Below are 25,568 nucleotides of genomic sequence, written 5' to 3' on the forward strand. Positions count from 1 at the left end.
AAAACGTAGTTAAGTGAGTCCTTAGCTGTAGCATTAAAAGCATATACATATTTAAGGCGATACGATGTGTCCAGAGGGATGTTCATTATCCATGAACCAGGTGTGCCGATGTATGACCAAAACGGCAAACTAGACAGATTAAGATAAGAAAAACGAAAGTCATCATTTCGCAAAACTCAAGAAGAAATCTGAAACTTTTATTAGATTGTAAATGCTATTTATTACACTTCTCGTAAATTTTGTTTTAATTTTTCATCTGCCTTCCCTCGCATAACGAAACATCGTAATTTTCTAAAGCTTATAAATGGTTAACATAATGGAGGTCTGGATTAGCTGAAACGATAAATAAGTCAAACAGATTAGCACAATAGAGCCGGGGGCCTACTTTCTTACAGGGATTTCAGCCAACGTCAATTTAAGTCAGACTCAATTATTGACAAACTTATCTGGTTATATTGTTTTCATCACTCATTTAAAAGATAATTCGACTGAAATCGTACGCGTATCACGATAGCGTGACAGTCGAAGTTTATTATTCAGAATGTAAACAGGGTATGACCGAAATTTGAGACCAGTGATTTTACACTTATTGCTAAATCTGTCACGAGATTCTTTTATTTTGATATCATTTTTGATTCGTATAATTATATATTAATCCTGATAATTTATTTAATTACTGCTATTACATTATTGCATGTAGTAATTTCGTTGTTAATTTATTTTCGATGAGCTGATAAAATTTTAACTTTTTTTACATCATCGTCTTTGTTTATATGTACGCTATTTAGAAGAAATTTTTTGGCCACTGTCGTTTCAACCCTCCTGGAAAAATTAAGAAATTCCTGGTTTAAGGACAGTAGAGAGCCAACGGATTGGTATGTCCAATAAGCTCGATGTGAAACTTTCTTTTTCGGGATTAGACCACTTGTTTTAAAAACACAAATAATATCCAGGTTTTTATTTTATTAGAAATATAGAAGGAAGCAGAAATAGTATTCCAGAGTTCGAATCCATACGTACAGAAAGATCTGATAAAAGTGTTGCCGATGGTTAGTTTGTCTTTATCTCAATAGTCTGTTTAGTTTTAACCTTTTTAGTCAAATGTGAAGATTTCAGTTAAATTCGCTCTCGAGTAGAATCTAAGAATAATTGTTAGATGTTGCTTGGACGGTTGCTGAAGATAACCGTACTTTTTCCCTTGTACACTGAGAAGGACCGGATGTTTGAGTTGTTTAGATAGAAATACTGTTTTATTATTCTGACGACAGCACCAAGCAAATCTGTTGTATTTAAATTAATCTTTGGTTAATTATCCACTGGAAGCATACCTACAACGCACCGCTATTTACTTTCCTCTCTAAGGAATAAAACTCCAGACAATTGGCATTTAATCGTCTTGGAAGATTGTCAGGAAGGATTTTGGATGGCAGGAGTTGGGGATTGTGATAAGGATCCTGAGTAGTATGGAAGTCTCTTGACTTTCTAAAGGTTTCAAAGAAAAGTGAGATGGACGGGATTTTGGACTGGTGTAATTAGATTCTTTGGAGGTTGGACCGTTTCGTTTTACCTCAAGTTAATTTTCGTACTTTAAGTTCAGTTGTAACAGTAACACGTACAAATGTGGCGATATTGATAGGTGGGAGGCTGGATTTGTTGTCAAGCACAATTTGGAGATGGTTATACGGCCATTGGAAGTACAAAAACTCTTTTGCCATAGTACAGTTCCAAATAGCTGAAAATTGTTGCTGACTGAGGAATAGAGTTGCAGTGGATAGGAGGAGAGATGAGAAGGCGGATGGTGAAGGTTTGTTTGGATTTGGTTTCATGGAGTCTGATCATTCAAAGAGAGGAGATTGTCTTGTTTCTACAAATCTCTGCTGGGTTTGCTGAAACGATGGTGGTAATGTAGGAACATTAAAAATATAAAGGATGGCAGTAAAAACATCCTTTGGGGAGACCTGCTTTTTCAGGTTAGAGCTCCACATGTTTACCTCTTTCAACAAAAGGGTCATGAAGATATTATTCCGCTAGTACACAAAGGCTAGAGGTTGTGGAAGAATAGTATATAATGAATAGGAGGAAGTGGGGGTTTGGCATTCCTCAGGCACTGCAAACTTGTGGTATATTGTAGATTTTCTAGTTCCTTAGTTCAGTCAAATTATTTATTTTTCCTTTTCAGAAAGATAAGGTAATTATTGTTACTGCATACAGTTCTTTTCACGGGGCATTTTGTATCCTAGTTCTACTGAGCGGTTGCTTCAAGTTAATATGGGTGGCAGTTTCATCCTTCTCTATCCAAAACCTACAAATGAGATCATCAGTGAATACACCCATTTTGTGTAGGTGTTTTTTCATATGCCAATGGTTTACAGTAGTATCACTGCTCTGAGTATTACCCCGACTAACTGTAACAATGTTTGCCAGATTTGGCGATGGTTCTTTAGCCTAGAATTTTCTATGCTTGGAACCTAAAGAGACCATTTGGTTTTGTGTAAGCCCATTAATATTAAAGGAAAAGGGATGTTATTTAGGCTAATGCTGCAGACAGCCATCTCCAATAGTGTTGTGGGAGCAGGAATGTCTGGAAAAATTATTCGGCAGGAACACACCTAGAACACTACAAGGTTTGAGGGAAATTCCACATTGCAGAATCGATCAGAAAGATACAATTTTAGTATAATAGGACCTTGTCAAAAGCTGGGGCAATGTCGATGAAATGGCAGTATGGCATTTGCATTGCATTGGTTCTAGTAACGTCCAATTATGTCAACAACGCAATGACCTTACTGGACGTTACAATGGAACGGTTCGGATTCAAATTAATAGAAATCTACTATAATTAAATCATAAATTTGTTATATTCCTTCAGCTATGAACTCGGGGATAAAGGATTTTATTTATATCATTATCCGTTGTGTCTTTAATTTATGATTTTCCTAGTTGAAGTAATCGAAACAAATTTTAGCACTTTTTTCATATGTATTCGAACGAGCGGCCAGATCAGGAGTGCCGGAAAATTGAAATAATCCTGGAAAATTGATTCTAAATCCCGATCCGTCGGGCCGATTGCCGCACCGTTACATGCTTTGTCCCTCGATCCAAACAAGTGTGAACGAAGCGATAATGCCATCGCCCGATCAACATCACCAGCTCGAAATGTTTAAATCTGATTCCACGTTCAATCCTGCCGCTTAAACCATTTGTCATCCATAAATGAAATTAGAAACTTATTTGGAGAAATATAAAGGAAATCTGTTTTTATGGAAATTTAAAATTGAATTATAAATTGAAACATGAAAATTAATGTTCCTTTTAGTGTAGCTATAGACGAATTTCCCTCGGTATCTTGTTCTCTACGTTCAAATTAAATCCTAAATACTAAATGAATTGGTACAGACGATCTCATTGGATTTCATAGACTAGACTAGTATGCAATGAACAGTCTGCCAAGGAGGGCAATTAAGATCCTCTTCTTTTCTGATTACACTTCTTATTCATCATTCAATAATCAAATAAACGTTGTCTCTAAAAAAAACATTTTCTTTATCATGCCAACGTTTTGAACTTTATCGATCATCTTCAGGACCTGGGATTTATAAACATTGTTTAAATTAACAAAAAAATATTAAAAATTTTATAGAATGCTGCATATGCATATGCATCCCCAGCCATCCCTAACCATCCCTAACCACCCCTCTATTTAATTTATCAATTATAAAATTTAATTAATTTATGCATTCAACATAAATATTGAAATGTTACAATATTAATATTTCTATTTAATTTATCAATTATAAAATTTAATTAATTTATGTATTAAGCATAAATATTGAAATGTTATAATATTAATATCTCTATTTAGATTATTAATTATAAAATTTAATTACTTTATGAATTAAGCATAAATATTGAAATATTATAATATTAATATCTATTTAATTTATTAATTATAAAATTTAATTAATTTATGCATTAAGTATAAATATTGAAATGTTATAATATTAATATCTCTATTTAATTTATTAATTATAAAATTTAATTAGTTTATGCATTAAGCATAAATATTGATATGTTATAAACTCCTCATATAAAAATGTCTTTCTATTCCCGAATTCCCTCCCCACCCTTTCAAAATCCAACGTATTTAAATATAAAACATCAATACTCACTGGTACTCTCAACACGACACACAAGAATGACACATCCACACGGAAAACAAACAATTTGAGCCCTGAAGATGATCTCAATAAAGATCGAAACGTTGGCATGATAAAGAAATTGTTTTTCTAAACCCACATCACACCAGACCGCATCTCAAGATCTCCGAATAATCATTGACTAACGGTCACTAAACACTACACACACATTGTCTCCAAAGGCACCGACACACAGCCCGGCCCACGAAACAACGGTTGGTATATTTGACCAGCGTATAGCCCAGACCTTAATCCCCAAAAAAGTTAATGGAAAGCCTTGGCTAGGGAGGTCTGTGACCTCCAGAAGCCAGAAATCCAAAATATCAGCCAACTTAAAGAAAGAAATTCTCAAGTATGAGAAACATACCAGAGAGTACTTGGATAAACGATGTAAAAAGCGTTCGAAAAAGTCTGTAGAAGTCATTAAAACATGGTAGAAGTTCTCATTTTTAAAAGAAATTATTGCTTTAAGGAGTCAATAGATATTTGAGTTTATATTTTTTCATGCCTTTTTTATAAAAAATATTTTATTTAATCCACTTTCTGGTGCAATGTGATTTTTTTTCAAATAACATTTTCGTGTTATCTAACATGTTATTTTGTAAAAAATAATTATTTTTTCTCATGGAAATATTAAGAAAAGTTGACAAGATTTTTGCCTAGTTTATATTTTTAACAGGACTGGACTCATTCCGACTAATTTATTTTTGTTCAAATATACATTGTTTGTTTTAAAAACAATGAAAAATAGTTAACAGATGATTGATAGGAATACCTAAATAAAATGAAAAATCACTCGTTTGGTTAGTTAAAAAAAAATAGTATTGTGTGCGACTGAAAATTTGAGATGGCAAAGACGGCGATGGACGAGTACGGCCGGAGCAAGACGTGTTCTCCTTCGGCCTACCCTCCAGAAGACCTCATCGATGTAAGGGACTTCTCCTTCCGTCTCCCACCCGGGATAAAGGCCAAAGTCATCCAGACGGACGATTACAGTAGGATCACCGTAGTCGAGTTCAGCGTGATGATCAACGGTTTTTTCCGTTCCATCGAAGTTGACATCCGCGATCTTGACAAAGCGCGCAGCGATCTCTACTACTTCGCCAGGTTGTACAGGACGGACATCTGGGAACAGTGGCACCGTAATCACTTCACCCACCGGGCCATCGAAGCTCTGAAAGCCTCTCGGCCACCCCTCACAAAGAAAACGCCTTCATCTCATTCATGGAAGTACACCCTCCTCCAAAACAAGATTTTCGACAGGCGCATGAACGGAGCGATGGTGCCTTTCTGCATCCTCAGAGAGAGGGTTAAGGCGAGCAACAAACCATTGTTAACCATCAACAAGGGTTACGTCGTCGATAGAAGAGGATACCTCAATAGCAGCACAACATGAACAGAATTTACGATCGCAAATGTTTTAAGTCATAAAAGTAAAGATATACGTTAACGTGTTGTAAAATTATAATAATTTTCCAATTCGTTAAACAATTAAATTTTACTCAATCTTACTGATGTATTCTTGGAAGAAATTATTTCTTGTAAGAATTTTTATAACCTGCCCTATATCTTGAGATAATCAAATTTTTTATACACGATGTAAGATGTCATATTCAACAAAACTAAATTAATCAAAAATAACACTATTTTTTCCAACCTAAGTGCATTGTAATAAATAATATAATTTTGTAATCAGTTTCATTCGATCGTACAATTGTATCAAACTGAGGTGGAAAAAGGATCTCGGCTCTGAAAGATCGCGGAAAACAAACAAGGATGATAATATTTTTTTGAGGAAGACGCCCAACGATTGTAGTGGCATTTATTACTATTAAAATTAATTCCATTATATTTCGTGGTCCTATAGACCAAATAACTTATTTCATTTAATTATCTTTATGTAAGGTATTGTTGAAAGGATAAAGCCAGTGCCTCGAGCGGGATTCTAAAAATGGCAACTTGAATGAAATTCGAAAAATGGAAAAAAGGAGGGAAAAATACGGGAAGTTGGTGTCCGAGTGGATCGAAGTCACGATAGCTTAAGTGGTTAGAGCAGCGGCGAATTGAGCCGAAGGTCGTGGGTTCGAATCCCGCTCGTGACACTTGCTTTTTCATTTCAGCCAATACCTTACATAAAGATTAATTAATTATAATTAGTTGTGAACTTACTAAGGAAAATAAGTATAACTTCAGTTACAACATAGCCTGCCACAATCTGACAATAATAATAATAATAATAATCCATATTTTCTTATTTGTCATAATTGACCATATAAATTATTCCAATTAATTATTCTTTTTATCTAAGGTTTTTGGTTGAGATAAAAACGAAATCGAAGTTACGATAGCTCAAATGGTTAGAGCATCGGCGAATAGCATAGGTCGTGGGTTCGAATCCCGCTTGTGACACTAATTTTTCAACTCAACCAAAAACCTTAGATAAAAAGAATAATTGAATAAATAATAATATGGGAAGTTTAGGATCGACAATCAGCTGAGTTCATCCACGGCTCTGTTTGTGTTTTATTTCTCTTTCCGGTCATTCACGCTTATTTATCAGCCTGTAGCCCTTTGAGCGTCTAAATGAATAAATTATTACTGACTTTCTGCTTTTGTAAGAAAACTAAGTCGATATCCTAAAATGTTAACCTCTCATTTTTGCCGCAGGTTGTCATAAATTTCGCCACCGTATACCGACGTAGAGTATTCCATATACCTTGGGGCGTTAAGCAACCCCTTCATTTACACTAATATATTACGTGTGTGGTGTTTAGTGACCTTTAATTAATGATTATTTGGAGATCGTGAGATACGGTCTGGTGTGACTAGGTTTAGAAAAAATTTCCTTTTGCACGTGGGCGCTCTCAACACGACACACATTAATGACACATCTACACAGAAAACAAACACATTGAGCCCTGAAGATGATCTCAATAAAGGTTGAAACGTTAGCACGATAAAGAAAATGTTTTTCTAAACCTACGTCATACCAGACCGCACCTCACGATCTCCAAATAATCATTAATAAATTGCATCAATTCCAATAAACTAGCATTAATAACACAGACACACAAATTCACTTGAACACTAAATGTATTTAAAAATCCCTATAGCCCTGAGTACTGATACAGCATGCTCACTGCCGTGCCCCAAGACAACGCACAGGTCCGGTAATATGCCAAAATATTTCCCCGTTGAATAGCGGGCACCTACGCGGTCGCTTTTTGGCCAGTGGTTGCCCGTGCGTTATTCTTGTATGGCATATGCGTAGTCTCGTCAATATGGCCTTATCGCTTTTTGACCCGTTCTCACAATTTCACAAACCCAGAGTGTATCGACTCATAAAAGGCCAACATATCTTTGTTATAATTAGATGTTTTCCAAGTATAATTCAAGCCTACTCGAATCAAATTAAACTTTTGTGTAGGTTTTTTTTTATTAAACCACAATAGAAGGTTGGGTTGATTTCTCTTTTTCTTGAGGTTGTATATTTTCTGTCATATTTTTGCTGCTTTTCGTTAAATTATATTATTTTTTTAATTTACATATAAATCATATAAGCAGATCCTAAAACCGACTATTCGTTTTGGAAAGCTGCAGGAAAATTAAAAACCTATCATCTAAATTCCACCACTTATAAAAAGACGGTTCATAGGTAAGAGATAATAAAGACAAAGCTAACACATTTGAAATTCATTTGGCCGATAGGTTTAAACCAAATGACCTAAGCTCAAATCGTCTCTTAGATAATCCATACGAAAAACATTATATTTTATTATACATTTTACAAAAGATTAAACATTAAAAAAGAAATAAAAACCAACCTAAATTTTACGAAAGCTCCAGGATTCGACCGGATAAAAGGAAAAAATTTGAAAAATTTCCATAAATGGAATTTTGAAATTGACAAATTTATTTAATTATACAGCAATACGTCTCTAATATTTAGAAAATTGCTGAGATCTTCATTACTACCTCCCGGGCAAGAGGTTAAACTGCGTCCAATACCCCTCCTGTACCTGGTGGCCTTCCGTAACACTTTATCCCCTTACTAACCTCATTACCTAACCTTCCATTCCTATAATAACCCCTTCCCCAACACTAACCTCCTCCCTGTTCCTTCTCCCGGCGTCCCAGGCTTTAAGGAGGGGGAGGTGTGCCGGTTCACCTGCAGTGGCAGCCCCACTAATCGGCTAGGGCCAGGGTGGGTAGCTTCCCCCTGGCCTAAAACAAACAAGCTCCGAAAAATACAAAAAAAAACGCCGTATATCCGGAAGGCGAAATGCCGGTGACGTCGGGGGCACAGGCCACCCTCGGCGTTATTCACTCGGGCCCCGTTGGAGTTGGTGGAGAGAGCAGCGCCACCCAACGTATGGATACTGCTAGGAACGGAAAAGGTAACACCGAATTAGTGAGGACACTGCAGCCATTTGAGCCGGAGTCCAAAAAAAAGGAAAAGAATTAGAAAAGAAAAGAGCGGAAGTGATAGTGAAGACCAGATGACAAAGAATTTCACAAGATACTGGATCATGGAAAAAAAAGAGGGGGATTTTAAAGATGACTCCCCCATCCAGATCTGCCGTGTAGTCAACCAACAAATGGGAAAAGTTAAAAATCTAAAGAAATTGTCATCAGGAATCCTGAGTATAGAGGTTACTGACTCTCTGCAGGCCAAAATGGTCATGGAGACTAAACACCTCGGCGCAACCCCTGTTAAAACCTCCCCCCACAGAAAGCTGAATTCCTCCCAGGGCGTAATCTCAGCACGAGATTTACTAATATGCTCTGAGGAGGAAATCAAAGAAGAACTGTCAAGCCAGGGGGTGATTGAAGTAAAAAGAATAAAACGAAAAACGGACAGGGGTCTCATAAATACAGCGTCTCTCATATTAACATTTGACAGACCAGAGATGCCAAGAGAAGTACGGGCTATATACCAAAGATTCTTGGTCCGTCCATTTGTACCGGCACCAATGAGATGCTTCAAATGCTTAAAGTTTGGCCACACAGCACTTCGATGTAGAAGCCAGAACACGATTTGCTCGTGTGGCGTGCCGGTGCACGAAGGACCGCCATCCGCCGAGGTGTGTAAATTGTGATGGGCCGCACCATGCAAGGTCCAGTGCGTGCCCAATACTAAAAGAGGAAAGAGAAATACAGAGGTTAAAGGCAGAAAAAGGCCTGAGTCATGTCGAAGCAAGAGCTCTAGTCCGCAGCTCAGCGTTTTCACGGCCAAATATGAGCTATGCGAGGGCTGCCGGACAGTCGGCACCAAAAAAAGGTTCGACCGTGGAGATGGCCGTCCAAACGGAGCCATCCCCACCAATATACACCTTCCGGGGTTCCACTGGTGCCCCTCCACGACCTAAAGACGGGGTAAAACCAGTGGAGGGTGTTACGGCACCCCCAAACCTTCCCTCAAAATTGGAGGGAGGAACAAATAAACCTCCGCCAATGAGCGGAGGTAATAAAACGGAAGGTCCGACGGCCTCGCCGTCGACTATCCCTCCACCAATAATGACCCCTGGAGACATCTCGGGTCCCTCGCCTCTCTCCCTCGAGCGGATGCCTCCCGGAGTAAATCCGGAGGACGTCAAAAAGCTTGGGGAGTGGGAGTTGAGGGACGCCGGGACCGAGTCGACTACCTCGGTCGACTCGGAAGATTTCCAGGAGGTTAAAAAGAAAAACAAGAAAGGATGGCCCAAGGGAAAACTCCGCAAGCCACCTAAACAAGCAACAGCAGCAGAACAATCAATAGAGACATGACTCATGCCATAGACCAACCAGTTATAATAATTTGTACTTTTAACAATAATGATGAACGAAAACATTTTGCAATGGAACGTGAGAGGGTTAAAAAATAATGAAGAAGGATTACAACGAATAATCAGATATAAACAACCAATGGTAATAGCGCTACAGGAAACCCATCTTCTACCCGGGAAGAAATATCACCTCCGGGGTTTTTCCTGCGTAAGCAGGGAAATCCATCCCGAACCCGGTGGAAGGGCGCATGGTGGAGTAGCGCTATACATAAACGAAAAATTCAAATACGACAAACTGACGTTACATACTGAAATACAAGCGATCGCAATAAAAATAAAAACTCCATTGGATATGATCTTATGCAATATCTACCTCCCAGATAGAAGGTGGCACCATACAGAAATTAAAAGAATAATAGATCAACTACCTCGTCCCTGCCTGATACTAGGAGACTTCAACTCCCACAATACAATGTGGGGGTCGGAGACGACGGACTCCAGGGGCGAGCGTATAGAAGATATTATAGATGAATACGGTATGGTGCTACTTAACAATGGAAATCCGACGTATATAAGTATTTACACTGGGAGATTCAGTGCGATCGACTTGAGCTTCGCCTCTCCGTCCATTGCCGCTAGCCTCTCATGGAACACTTTAAACGACGAATATAACAGCGATCACGTGCCAATTATCATTGAAACTACCATTCGTAAGACGCTTTATACCCCCGCGATCAGATATAACCTTCGTAAGGCCGACTGGAAAACTTTCACAATTGCCCTGAATATTTCAGATATGAGTGGGGACGTGGAACGAGACGTCCACATCCTCACAGAAAATGTAAAACAGGCCGCCGAGCACTCAGTGCCCAAAACAGAAGGAACCCCCATTCGTCGAAAGGGGGTGCCGTGGTGGACTGAGGAGTGTAAGGCGGCAAACAAAGAAAAGAAAAGGGAGCTTAAAAAATTGAAAAGAAGTCTCACGTCGGCCAATTTAGAAGATTTTAAAATAAAAAGTGCAAAAGAGCGAAGGTTATTGACCCAACAGAAAAAGAGAAGCATGCAAGAATATGTATCGGGGCTAAATAACGAAACATCGCCAATACAGATATGGGGAAAAATAAAAGCGATCGCGGGGAAGACAAAAAAACCAATAATACCAGCCCTAAAAGTGACTGATCGAATCATCACGGAGCCGAAGGAGGTGGCCGATGCGCTGGCTCATCACTACGAGGAAGTGTCGAGCGATCGGTCATACACCGAAAGGTTCCGTACAGAAAAGCGCAGAATGGAACAGCTTGTACTGGACTTTACTAGCGAAAACGAGGAAGAGTACAACCGACCAATAACGATGGCTGAACTAGAAGAAACCTTAGACGATCTAAAAGACAAAGCTCCTGGTATCGACGGCGTCCCTAACGCGATGCTTCGCCACTTCCCAGAGGTGGCTAGGCGTCGCCTCTTAGAGTTGTTTAATAGCATTTGGTGCGCCGGAACATATCCGGAGCAATGGAAAGAAGCCATCATAGTACCGATAGCCAAAGAAGGTAAAGACCCTAGCCAGCCATCAAGCTACAGGCCGATATCGTTGACCACCTGCTTGGGTAAAGTCCTCGAGTCTATTATAAACAGAAGACTAGTATGGAATTTGGAGGCTCGAGGACTCTACTGCCGACATCAGGCGGGATTCCGGGGAGGACATGCTTCCGTTGACCAGGTGGTTCTTCTCGAGGACGAGGTGCAGACCACGTTCCTGAATAGGGAACATGGCGTGGCTGTATTCTTCGACCTCGAGAGGGCATACGACACGACATGGAAGTATGGCATCCTCCGGAGGTGTCACGAATTCGGCCTGAGAGGTAGACTCCCGGAATTGCTTAGGAGTTTCCTCAGCAACCGGTGGTTTAGGGTAAGGCTGGGAAGTACGCTATCCGAAAGGAGAGAGCAAAGAAATGGGATCCCGCAAGGATCGGTACTGTCGGTTACACTCTTTTCGATTGCGGTTAACGGTATCGTCGATGGCATTGAGCCTCCAATGATGATCTCGCTCTACGTCGACGATGCTGCTATTTACGCACATGGTATCGATCTAGAAGAAGTTGGAAGAAGAGTGCAGACCGCAATGGACAAAATGGTTGCCAATGCCGAGAGGATAGGTTTCTCCTTTTCGGCCGAAAAGACGAGGGCAGTTCACTTCTGTAGACTGAGGAGGGAACATAATCCCCCTCAGCTCCGGATGGGGAACGAAGCTCTCGGGTATGCGGATCGCTCAAGGTTTCTCGGTATGATCTTCGACGAGAAGCTAAGATGGCAACCACATGTGAACATCGAAGTCCAGTGCAAGCGGGTCATCAACCTCCTGAGATATCTCTCGTTCTTTAAGTGGGGAGCAGAAAGAGAGGTATTGATGACCCTCTTTAAAACGTTGCTGTGCCAGAAATTATTTTACGGTTGTATGGCCTACGGTTCGGCAAGAAGAACGCGCCTCAAAAAATTAGACAGGATATATATGCAAGGCCTAAGACTAGTGACAGGAGCGTTCAGGACAAGCCCGCTCGATAGCATATGTGTAGATGCAGGGGTTCTCCCCCCTGCTCTAAAAAGAGAAGAATTAACGTTGAAGTATTATGCGAGCAAATGGGCAAAGCCGAACCATTTCTTACATAAGACCCTTTTTGACCCTAATTCCAGCGAAAGATACTCTCTCTTGAGGACCCGTACGAGGCCGCTGGCCATAAGAGCCAAGGAAACATTAGCGGCGCGGGGAGTAGACTTGAACCAAGTGGAGGCAGAAAAACTACCTGAAACACCCCCTTGGCTACTCCCTGCCTTCATCGTACGGTGGGATTTGGCAAAATTAAAAAAGAACGAGACACCCCACTATGTATATAAAGGAATTTTTGATGCCCTGAAAAACGAATATAGAGATGCCAGACCCGTCTTCACAGACGGGTCAAAAACGGCAGAGGGCGTGGGGTGTGCCGTGTACACGGAGGGAGAAACAAAAAAATTGTCACTCCCTCCCGCCGCGAGCGTGTACACGGCGGAACTAAATGCCATATCCCTCGCACTGAGCATAATAAAAAGTCAGCCTCACGAATCATATGTAGTATATACCGACTCGCTCAGTGCGGTCCAGAAGCTCAGGAGAAGAAGCTCCGTGGACCCATTAGTAAACAAAATAAAACAACAATTAAAAGGGATCGACACAGTTGGGAAGAAGGTCGTATTGGTGTGGGTTCCCGGCCACATAGGGATAGCCGGGAACGAAGCAGCAGACAGGGCGGCCAAAGAAGCAGCCAGAGGACCCCACGACGCTTCCCAACAAATACGCCCAGCGGATCTCAAGTTATTAATTTCAAATACATTAAAAGAAGAATGGAAAATCCGCTGGGCCGGCAAAATAGGAATAACCCTGCCAAACTGTGGCAGGTTAAGAAAGACGTCGGTCCCTGGTTCACGGAAAATGGGTCAAAAAGGGAAAAGGTCATACTGACAAGACTACGCATAGGTCATACAAGGATTACACACGGGCACCTTCTAGCTGGAAAGCGACCTCAAAGGTGCCCATTATGCAAAGATAGAGTAACAGTCGAGCACCTTTTCAATTGTAGAAGGCTCGACGTTTATAGGCAATATTTTGGAATATCATCGGACCTGTGCGTAGTCTTGGGGCACGGCAGCGGGCACAAATCGCTGTACCGGTACCTCAGGGCTATAGGGATCTTCAAATGTATATAGTTTATGTGTGTTTGTTCTGTGCTTGTGTTGTGTCTGAAGTGTTTGTGTCGTGTTTGTGTGGTGTTTATGTTATTACATTAGGATGAACGTAATTTATTTGCGTGAAAGGAAGGGGTTATTTACCCCGCCCCGAGGAATATCGAGTACTCTGGGGTGAGTGTGTGATGTCTGGGGAGCAAAAGTAAGTTATTAGCGCGAATGGAGTGGGTTCGGCCCCGCCCCGAGGAATATCGAGTACTCTGGGGGAGTGAATGTGACCAGACTTTTCTGTTAGTATTGTATGTTGTTTATATTTTACTCTGTTGGAATGAATGTAATTTAAGCATGAAAGGAAGGGGTTATTTACCCCGCCCCGAGGAATATCGAGTACTCTGGGGTGAGTGTGTGACGTCTGGAGAGTAAAAGTAAGTTATTAGCGCGAATGGAGTGGGTTCAACCCCGCCCCGAGGAATATCGAGTACTCTGGGGGAGTGAATGTGACCAGACTTCTATGTTTGTGGCGATGTATATGTTATGTATTGTATGTTGTGTATCAATTCTTAAATTGACAACCTGAGGTACTAACAAGAGGCTAGCTTTTTAAAATAACGACGTAATATACAAGTAAAAGCAGAGAGTCAGTAACCAGATCGAGATGCTCAAATGGCTGCAGTTCAATACAAAATACGCGAGAAAGACAGGAAAGAGAAGGAATACATGCGGAGGGCCGGCGATGACCTCAGCTGTTTGTCGGCCCATAAACCTTCCACTTTATATATATATCTTCATTACTAAAACTAAGTAAACCACTACATGACTTGCCACCTACCGCCCCATATCATTGCTCCCATTTATCTAAAATTTATTCAAAAAACGTTTCTAAAAAGACTGAAACCATTTATTGAAAAAGCAAACGTTATACCTAGCCACCAGTTTAGATTCAGAGTCAAGCACTCAACCATAGATCAGATACATAGAATCACTGATATTATACCTATTACACGACATTTGAAAAATGGCAAAAAGGAGGGAAAATTCGAAAGATAGGTTGAGACGGGAAGTTGGTGTCTGAGTGGATCAAAGTCACAATAGCTCAAGTGGTAGAACAACGGCGCATTTAGTCGAAGGTCGTGGGTACGAATCCCGCTCGTGACATTGGCTTTTTTATTTCGACGAATACCTTACATAAAGATTAATTAATTGAAAGAAGTTATTTGGTCAATCGGACCACGAAATATAATGGATTATACATATTCTTAGTCGGGTACTCTGGAGGGCTTGCAAGAGCTTCTTGACGACCCAGTCTGTGTGACTGTATCTTTTTATCAGACAGAAGGCATATCAACCTCCGGGACTTCCGTGTTTTCGAAAAAAGCTCATTTGTCGAATTAAGGGCCGCTGAGATTCGAACAAAAATAGGAAACATGAAATAAAAGAACGCATTCAAACTGATTGAATAGAGAATCGTTTTTGATATCGGCAAAAGAATAAATCAATAATAAAATTTTTATAAACTTTCATGATTTTCCCCGTTAATGTTGCCGTTTCTTATCTACATCTGAAAGAAATTCTGTACAATTACAATGATTTTTCTTCGTTACAGCGTGCAATAGAACATACTACGGAGAGATAGGAAAAACTTACGACTTGGAACTACACCGTCCAAAAGAAGATAAGCTGCCTTATCACTGCCAACTAACACTTTCTGCTGCCGGGGAAAAGTACGGAGATATTGTTCAGGTTGGTACATTCCTTAAATATTTTCATTTGTAATTTTATAAACATACTTCTATATTCATGAAGTTTTGTGAATTTTTGGGTTTGTTTATTTACCAAATACAGAGTTGATATCGAAGAGTTTTCAGCATTTTTACTTGCATCAGTCGACAGACCGGATGTAAGCAGATGGATTAGCACCTAACCGTTTCATGCGACGGCTGCTGTGCTAATCTGTCCTCCAGCTGTGGTTTATCTCGGCCCACGCGTTTTCCCAGCACGTCAATCACCGGCGTAGAATCGATAGTTCCAGTTTTGATTAAACAACTGGTATAACTCATCCGGCCGTGACAGCTCCATCGGCACATTTTCCAAAACGGCCTCAAGCTGAAATAAACAGATCCTCGATGCACACGATGTGGCGTGCTTTCTTCCTAAAATCGGCTCAGTTTGACGCTAATTTCCTATAAATCGTACTATGAAAGAAGTTGCGGCATTAAACCTGCCCTCGGGCTTCATCGCTTGAGAACAAACTTAACTCTGTGAGATGGTTAATGGTGAACTCGATTCGCGGTTAGACGAGAGATGAAGACAGGGCCATCGCTCCCTGTGAAGTCCAAACTCCATCTCTGCTGTTACAACAGGATTCGTAAGTTTTACTAATGCAAAGGCTTCCCTTTGACAAAAGTCTTGAAACTTGATTTGATATTCGCGGTCAAGGGGGACTGCGAATTTCCCCACCGTCTCTTCAGTAATTCCGCCTCTAAAGAGATTCCTTATTAAGAAACCGAGATAGGGACTTCCTCTTCGTTAAATTTAGCATTTTCGATTAAAAAATAAACAACTTTAACGACGAATAACAGCTCGTCGGTTAATGTGAAAATCCGTGAAGCATAATTTTGCCGTTTCGTTCATATTTAATTCATTATTGATATTTTAGTTGCTTAATAAAAATCTATAAAAATTAAGTGGATTCTAATTAGGATACATAGAGAGAATTTTATTCACAAAATTTGGCACACACCAGTGAATCAAACAAAAGTGCATACGACAAGAATTCTGTGGGATGGAGATCATCTGAAACAGTCGTTTAATTGAATCAACTGTATTGTATATACATGACATAAAATATAATATTAATAAAAATAAAAATACAAGAGATAAATAAAAAGCTATGTTATTATTTATAACTTCAACTGATTAAGATCCTGACATTTCACTATAACTACACATTATGTGTGTGTTGTTTAGTGACCGTTAGTCAATGATTATTCCGGAGATCGTGAGATGCGGTCTGGAGTGGCGTAGGTTTTAGAAAAAAATTTTCTTTATCGTGCCAACGTTTCGATCGTTATTGAGATCATCTTTAGTGCCTGGATTTATAAACATTGTTTGAAGTTTACAAATACGTGTAGGATGTGAACAAAAATTATGAATTTATGCAATGCTAAAAAATTTTAGATTAAAAAAAGAATGAATTTATACAATGCTAGAAAATTTTAGATTTAAAAAAAGAATGAATTTATACAATGCTAGAAAATTTTTGATGTAAAAAAGGAATAAATTTATACAATGCTAAAAATTTTTGGATAACAAAATATGAATTTATACAATGGTAGACAATTTTTTAGATTGAATCAAAGAAGAAAAAAATTCTAGCACTGTATAAATTCAATTTTTTTAATCTAAACGTTTTCTAGCATTGTATAAATTCATAATTTTTTTCCAAATCCTTCACGTATTTGTAAAATTGAAACAATCTTTATAAATCCCAGGCCCTGGAGATGATCTCAATAAAGATCGAAACGTTGGCACAATAAAGAAAATGTTTTTTGAAAAGATCCTCACACCAGACCGCACCTCACGATCTCCGAATAATCATTAAACATTATATTTTAACAAAAAAAAGCTTAATGAGCAGCCGAAATTAACTTAATAACTCTTACCTTGAATATGCACTGACAGGCAAAAAATTCCACCCAATTAATTTTTTGTTTTCATTTTTTCGATAAAAGAAAATTCAACTCTTAATTTGTCTCATTTCTTTTATCAATAAATATTTGTTTACGCTATATTTTAAATTGGGAATATCAATTAAAACAGGTAAACTTAATCCTCAATCCAAAACAAGGATAAAAGGTTTTTCAATGTTTAATTTTAACGGAATTTAAAATGTTTATTCAATCTCATTTGAATTCTGAAGTAACTGTTAAGATCAGATACATAGAATCACTGATATTACACCTATTGCACGACATTTGAAAAATGGCGAAAATGAGGGAAAATTCAAAAGGTGGGGTTGAGATGGGAAGTTGGTGTCCGCGTGGATCGAAGTCATGATAGCTCAAGTGGTAGAGTAGCGGCGTATCTAGTCGAAGATCGTGGGTTCGAATCCCGCTCGTGACACTGACTTTTTTATCTCAACTAAAAACCTTAATTAATTAAGGGTTAAAGTTGGCATTGAAAATTACGCATAATAACTTTGTATATTTCTATAGTGTTACTTTACTTCTATAGCAAAGAATGATAATGGCGAATAATGGTTCCAAAAACTTTTCGCCGGGATTAGTGAGTGTACAAAAACAAATATTTTTTAAAAATTAATATTAAAACTGTTCAGAAATAGTAGGCTTATAATATAATAAATAATTTGTAATATAATTTGGAAGGATTTGCTTGCAATATGAAAGATAAAGGACCGATGTAAGTCCGACGTTGATGTAAGGACGGTCACGTATCTTCTGGGCCCGTTCATGCCGACCGTTTACATTGATTTACGAGAATTGGGAAGTGAATTGCTTGCTTTTCTTGTTCTACTATCTCAGTCTGATTATACCATAAATCTCAAATTTGGCCTACAAATTCAGGGATCGACCGCGAAATCGCAACTCTCTGCTCCACTGATATTTAATCTCTACTAGCGAAATCGGCAGCGGAAACGATTGACAAAAAAAAGATTGATTATACAATTCCATAATACATACATGAATTCAGTTTATATGTGTCTTATTTTATGTATTATTAATACTTTGGATATTTCTATTAATGTACTACCGATGCATTGGTAAATATTTAGTTAGTATTTTGTTATAAAGATTACATTTAGCATACAATTGTATTTATTTAACTTAACGCATTTGTACGTTTACTTTATAGGACTTAGTTAATAATTAATCCAAACTCCGGCAGACGGTTACCTTGCCGAATTAAGTTTATTTTCTTGTTTGAATTATCTGTAATTTTTATTTTCTTCATGTGTTGGTGCAATAAACTTATTATTATTATTATTAAGTGCAAGCCGTAAAGATCCTGTAATTATAAATTGGCTTTTTACTTTTATTAGGAAATATCTTGCTTTATCGAACTTACCTGTTAACCTATCGTATTATATGTATAACAATATAGTTGAACTTATGAAAATGCAATAAAATTGGTTTAATAAGCAAGGTTTTTCTTGAGATGTCTTATCAACTACATCAAAATAATAGACAAACTATCTTTCATTTTACCAGGAGCTAATAGTCACAAAATTATATACTTCTTAGTTTATAAAGAGAACGAGTCAGCAAGCGAGCAAGCAAGCCAGAGAGAGAGAGAGAGGGAGAGAAAGAGAGAGAGAGAGAGAGAGAGAGAGAGAGAGAGAGAGTGTGTGCGTGTGTGTGTGTGTGGGTTTGTGTGATGTGCGTGTGTGGGTTTTATTAGATTAGTGTAGAGTAGAGTAAAGAAAAAAAAAGGGAGTGAATGAAAAAAAGAGTGCAAAATAAAGAGAAGGAAAGAAACAAAGAGAGAGATGGACTACAAAGTAGAGAAATGAAATCGAAAGACAGATAGATAGACTCTGGGTGTGTGTGTGTGTGTGTGTGTGTGTGTGTGTGTGTGTGTGTGTGTGTGTGTGTGTAAATAAATAGAGGATGGCATAGTCAGATAGTGAGAGAGAAAAATAGAAAACAGAAGAAATTAAGAAATAGGGATGGGAAAACAGAATAAATAGATAGAGGTGGACATAGTTAGAGAGAGAGAGAGAGAGAAAGAGAGAGAAGTATGTGACAGAATAAAGTAAAAGATAGGCAGGGAAAAGAGGGATGAAGACAATAGATAGAGGTAGGCATAGTAGTAAGTTAGAGAGGGAGAGAGACAGCGAGAGTGAGAGAAAAGGAAATGAGAGGTGAAAATAAGAGAGAAGGAGGGGAAAGCAGGATGATTTAATAGATATAGAAAAATTTGGTGAGAGAGAGAGAGTGTGAGTGAGAGAGTTGGAAGAGAAGGCAAGATAAATTCATACAGGTAGTAGTAGTTAGAGTGAGAAACAAAAACCGAGAGAGATTATGGTGGGAAAGTGTGAAGGAATGGACGGAAGTAGAAATGAAAGGTTTTTTTGGAATTTTTATTTCCAAAGACGCAGTAAAAATGTCTTTCATTTTTTGCATCTGATAATACATTCGAGGTCAATGTGTTTTTTTGAATTCGCGTGACTGTCGCGTGTGTTCGCGTGAAGGGCCGTCAGCTTCTAATTTCCGCCGCACGCAGTTCAACAACCAAACCGGCGGGTGTATTTCTGTACTAAAAATTCTATATATAATTACTGGCCTGATGGAACCACAGAGCGTGGTGAAGAGGTCGATTCCGGGCGTCGCCCTTGGAATTTATTTGGAAAATTCGATTCCAAATTGGTATTTGAACGTAAAGACCCGCCTCTAAAACACTGATAACAAGAAGGAAAGGAAGGGAATATTACAACCGGTTAAGGGGTTGACACGGGCTCATCACTAAAGTCCCCGGACTCGAATTCAAGCCCGCTGGCGTACTTACAAATGGGCTTTTTTCAAAAACACTGGTAAAGTTCCGAAATATATAAATTGAAATAATATAAACAATTTGTTCAGTTAATTCTATAAATTGACTCCATTATTAATAGTATGTGAAAGGAATATTCACTTTTATACCGAGCAATATTATTTTACCCTTAATTCAATCATTTTTGTTTTTTCACTGGCGTATATCAAACGGATTTATGAAATATAGCCAATCAATTGATTCTAGTGCAGCGATTGATTTTATGTACAAAATGTAATTGCAAGCCTAATAAAACACTAAAGAAAAATACAGTTACTTTTGAAACATGAACAAAATGGAAATTGTCTAATTTTGCTCCAATTTTGTATGAAAACAATGGCGATTTTCCTTCTAACGGTTTTAAACAGAAGGAATTTTATCTTTATTAGGCAGGAGTTTTCGTAAGATTTTTTGTACATATTGAAGGGAAATGTAGACAAAATGCTATTTAATCAAATCCCCATGGAAGACGTAAAAAGTATTTCCATACGGCGGATTTCCCCCAGAATGAAAAACCTTGCTGATATTGGTTCTTCCGTGTATACAATTGGAAAATAGAGCGTATATTTTTCCTGCAGAGGAACGTTGTTCTATGTTGAATAATTGAAAAATAGCTTTCTGTCGAATCGTAAAGAATAAACTCTTAGACTGTGTAACGCATTGGGTTATTTCACATGAAAAAAAATTGATCTTGATCCACTCTATTTCATAGACGTAGACAACCGGATGCTGCCCGCTCCCCCTCTTCAACTGTTTTTATTTGAAATGCAAACAAAAATAAAATTTTGAAAAATAACAAGTTAACAATTAATAAAAGTAACTTACATACCCAGTGAAAAAGAAACACTGAAGGTTACAATTTACTCAATAGATCATAATTTCAAAAGTTCTTTCTTATGAGGTTATTTATTTACACGTTTTTATATATATATATATATATATAAATATTCATCAAAAATGTTACATTATAGAGCACTTATTTTATTTTTATCTTTTTGTACATATTAATTTATAAACACCGGGGCCGCGGTAGCCGAGTGGTTAAGGCGTCAGACTCTGGGCTAGTAGATCCCACGGTCGTAGGTTCGATCCCCACCGTCGCCTCTGGACGTTTCTGACGCCTAAGGGGACCGGTGGTCGCAATTGAAAGAAATTGACACGGCACTTATCAATGGAAGGGGCGGGATCGGATCTCAGCGACCTTGAATTTGGTCCCAACCCCCTTCAAAAATGAGTTTCTTCGATGGAAGAACACCAGTACAACGGGGGCTCAAGTTCACATTTGTGTTGCGAGCCCTCCCCCAAAATATGGAGCCAGGGCTAAAGTACAATAAGCTGTACAACTCAGCAGGGAACTCCTCCAGTCCCTGGTATGAAAAAAAATATATATACACCTACTTTACCTCTTATATAAAAAAACACTTTATGAAGTCAAAATCATTTTATTGAAAGTAGATCTACTTTTAAAGCATATGCACACACCTCTCTACGTGCAGCCAATGTTTTAATACCAGAACTGAGATAATAGGGTTTTCTGAAGAAATTATGTCTGAAAACGCTTTTTGGGTCTGGGATGTATTTAAAAGAAGGCTTTTAATGAATTTTTTCAAGTTCCCAAGCAGATAAAAATCTATAGCTGTCAAGCTTGGAGAATAAGGTCAGTGAAGGTAGTCCAGGTCCTTTAATTTATTCAGACTCTCTTGAAACATGAGGTCTGGCGATGTCGTATGGGGGTATAGGGCCCATTCTATTTACCAATGCAGGTTGTTTTTTGCCTAGTTTTTGTTGCATTTGGATAATTTCAATTCAGCGATTTGTTGAGGTCTCACCACTAGGCAAAAAAGAGTAGTTAGGTGAAAGTTTTAGAGTATATATCACACCTTTCGCCGACTTCCGACTTTTAAACACTGACCTGACCGACATCGATTTATCAAAACAATCCATTTTTCATCGCAAGTTATTATTCCTACGGTAGGTTTGTATCTTACCTAAGAAACAACAAAACTCATGTCTCGCTGAGATGATAATATTTCTAGATTTCTCTTCGCCAGTGCACAAGCCACATGCTCATAGGTTATCAGAGATCAAATGTTTGTTGTTAATGGTTGTCAAAGAGCTTCCTGCTCTTTAGGACCCTAGGCAAATCCTGGGGATTAAAACAGAAAATGGCCTATTGGCTAAACAAGGCAGTAATAAGACCCAGAATAAGATCACTAATCTGGTGGAACAAAGCTCAATAAAAAGTAGCTACCCAAACATTAGGCAGCATACAAAGACTAGCAAACCTATGTATCACAGAGGCAATGAGAACAACCCCTACAAATGCATTAGAAACTCTGCTAAACCTACCTCCATTGGAAATATTCATAAAAGGAGAGGCTAGGAAAAGCTCATTTAGGCTCCAGAAACAATTAAATTGGAAAGGAGCTAAACAATTCGGGCTTACAACCATAATCAACAAAATCAGACACCCATTATTAGAAATGGAGACTGATTATATGATCCCGGAAACATTCTTCACAACTTCCTATAAGTCTCAACGGACTACAAAGGAGAAGAAGAACACAGGAGAGCATCAGATACAACGTATGGTATACAGATGGCTCCCAAACAAACGAATGAAACGGATCGGGCGTTTTCTGTACAAGCCCAAAACATGAGCAATCAAACTCATTAGGAAAGTATACTTCGGTCTTTCAAGCAGAAATACATGCCATCAATGATTGTGCTCTGTAAAATCTTAAAAGAGGTTACACTGGCAAAAAAAAGCCTCATAAGATCTGAGAGCCAAGCAGCCATTAAAGCATTAGCATGTAAAAGAATCACATCAAAATTAGTCAGTGAATGCATCCAAAATCTCCAAAACCTGGGGAAACACAACATCCTGATGATATCTTGGGCGCCAGGGCAAAAGGGAATTTTGGGTAACGAGAAAACAGACAGACTGGCCAGAGAAGGATCTGCGAGACCATACATAGGCCCTGAACCTATACTTGGGATAACAAAAACAAATATAGAATCGTCCAACGCAGAATGGATCCAAACAAAACAAAAGGAGATGTGGATAAAATCTAGCTGCGCTAGACACAGTAAATTTATGATGAAACAACCCTCACCAAGACTGGCAAAAGCATTGCTGCAATTGGAGAGGGCTAAACTCAGAAGAGTGGTAAGACTACTAACCGGTCACTGGCATCTGAGAAAACATCTACACAACATTGGTATATACAACGATGATCCCATTTGCAGATTATGTATTGAGGAGGAAGAAACAGCCACTCATATCATATTCCAATGCGAAGCAACAGCTCAATGGAGATTTAACCTAGCGTACGGAAAAAAACCTAGGGAATCAAATTGCAGCAGCGACAGTCAATGACCTGATACTTCTAAGGAGAAGGATTGAGTCTATTGCACTGAACTAAAGAACTAGGAAGGTACAATAAGCCAGAAGGCTGCAGTGCCTGGGGAGCGCCAACCTTGCTTCCTAGTATCCTTTTTTACCATACCATATCATACTGCTCTTTAAGTGTCTAGAAAATGTGGATGCGGTTGTATTCAGTTGTGCTAAGTCTTCTAATAGTTCTAATCAGGCTTTTCTTTCACGATAAGCTTGATGGCTTCGTCAATTAATGGTGGAGGTCTTTTTCGGAGATAGTTTTCCTTTTCGATATCTCCAGCAAGAAACATCACAATCCAACGGTGAATGGTACCTTTGTTAACACTTCCAAATACCATACTGTTGCTGCCAAATCACCGAGCTCATAAAATAATAAAAATTTTCGTTAGTTTAAGGTCCGGAAAACTACATTAGTCATCGCCATCCCTCCCTATCGTTGCTTTTCTTTTTATTTCTCTTGTTTGAATCTTACTGGTTTCTTTTCCTGCTTCTCCAGCTAAGTTCACACCTATTGGGACGGTAATTGCCTATGCCTTGACTTTATGTTATTGCTAGCCTCTTTGTACCTCAGGGCCTCGTTGACTATCGACAATATAACACAAAAAACAAATAGAGATACGCATCAAATGGAAACAAAATACAACTTGATATTCTGGTTAGCATTTACTCTACGCCAGTTTACTCTACTTTAACTGGGGTAACTGGGAACCCCTCCATTTGCGCTAATAAATATCATTTACATCCCAGACTTTGTTCACTCTACCCTACCAGTTCATATTTCTAACTATGTTAAAGGGTGTGTAATGGATTCGGTGAAAAAATAGAGGTACTGTTTGTAATAATCGAAAAACATGTTGGTAGTAAACAAAAAGAAACCGCTTAATATTAATGGATTTCTAACATAATAAAATATGCAATATCATGCGAAACGACTTAACATATCCATTACACGGGTTCAGAAGTTGATGGTTAAAAAGCCAGATCTAAGGAGAAGCCACAACAAAATTAAGAGTAGAATTAAAATAAATGTGATGGCTATAACAGTATTTGAAAAAATTAATGAAAAACTTAATTTTGGCAGACTCTTCCAAGTGGTAATAGATGAGAGAGATCTTTGGAAGAAAGGCAGCACCAAGTTTCAGGAAGGGGCCTTAATATGGTACATAGATATATCGAAGATGGAACAGGGAGGAGATGTAGGGAGTCAAAGGCATTCTAACATAGCAAAGCCCCAATTAGCAACTTAATTTAAAAGATGGTTCGGTTTGGATTAATATAAGCTCAAATCTACGCATGTATACATATATACACATATGTACAGCTTTTAACCTGTCATTTCTCGCAATCCACCGGTAATTCCGGCTTTTGTAATTTACAATCAATTGCCATCCATCCAGACAACGAGGTTGGGCTCCTAGTGTAGTCATCACCTGGGTCAAACCCATTCACACTCTCATTCATTCTTTCCTATTCACATACCATTCAATTAGGCTGGTTCGATCGATATTCCTCCATCAAATTAGTAATTAGTAATTCAAGAGGTATTTCATGCAAACAGGCTAATCGAGTTGAATCAGATAAAGTCGAGACGTGATGCAAGTGCGCTATTTCGGAACTAGCACGTGACCTGTGAACTCTTTTAAGTCTGACTTTCGTATACCTAACAATTAAAGTCAGTGTCTCCCAAACTAAGTTTATTTTTATTATTATGACCCGATTAAAAGTATTAATACAATATTTGACAATTGTGCAACTTCTCACATTATTTGAAATAAGGAGAGATTGTAGTAAAACATTGTTGTTACTAATATCTATAACATACATGTATCACCCAAAACATATAATATAACATATAAAACAATCATCACATAACACACATGAAACATTTCTACATAGTCTAATTCTTCAACAATTTGGCTTACCTTTCCCTAATTATCC

At 38.4% G+C, this 25,568-nt stretch overlaps 2 protein-coding genes across 2 annotated transcripts in view; both read left to right on the plus strand.

Annotated features, from left to right (window-relative positions):
* LOC106663716 overlaps positions 1–25,568 on the plus strand; it is a 143,261-nt gene that overhangs the window by 79,231 nt on the left and 38,462 nt on the right. Inside the window, exon 4 of the mRNA XM_014388774.2 lies at positions 15,285–15,421. Coding sequence (XP_014244260.1) covers positions 15,285–15,421 — 137 coding nt within the window. The remainder of the gene's footprint in view (positions 1–15,284; positions 15,422–25,568) is intronic.
* Positions 4,937–6,010, plus strand: LOC106663717. Its single transcript, XM_014388775.2, has 2 exons — positions 4,937–5,629; positions 5,893–6,010. The coding sequence occupies exon 1, from the start codon at positions 5,044–5,046 to the stop codon at positions 5,590–5,592; it is 549 nt and encodes a 182-aa protein (XP_014244261.1). The 5' UTR covers positions 4,937–5,043; the 3' UTR covers positions 5,593–5,629; positions 5,893–6,010.

Source organism: Cimex lectularius, unplaced genomic scaffold (assembly GCF_000648675.2).
Source record: "Cimex lectularius strain Harlan isolate CLEC.00 unplaced genomic scaffold, Clec_2.1 scaffold204, whole genome shotgun sequence".
NCBI classification, from domain to species: Eukaryota; Metazoa; Arthropoda; class Insecta; order Hemiptera; family Cimicidae; genus Cimex; species Cimex lectularius.

What these genes read in the sequence shown, in the direction of transcription:
- LOC106663717 (XM_014388775.2), top strand. Translation starts at nt 5,044, where the DNA reads ATGGCAAAGACGGCGATGGACGAGTACGGCCGGAGCAAGACGTGTTCT.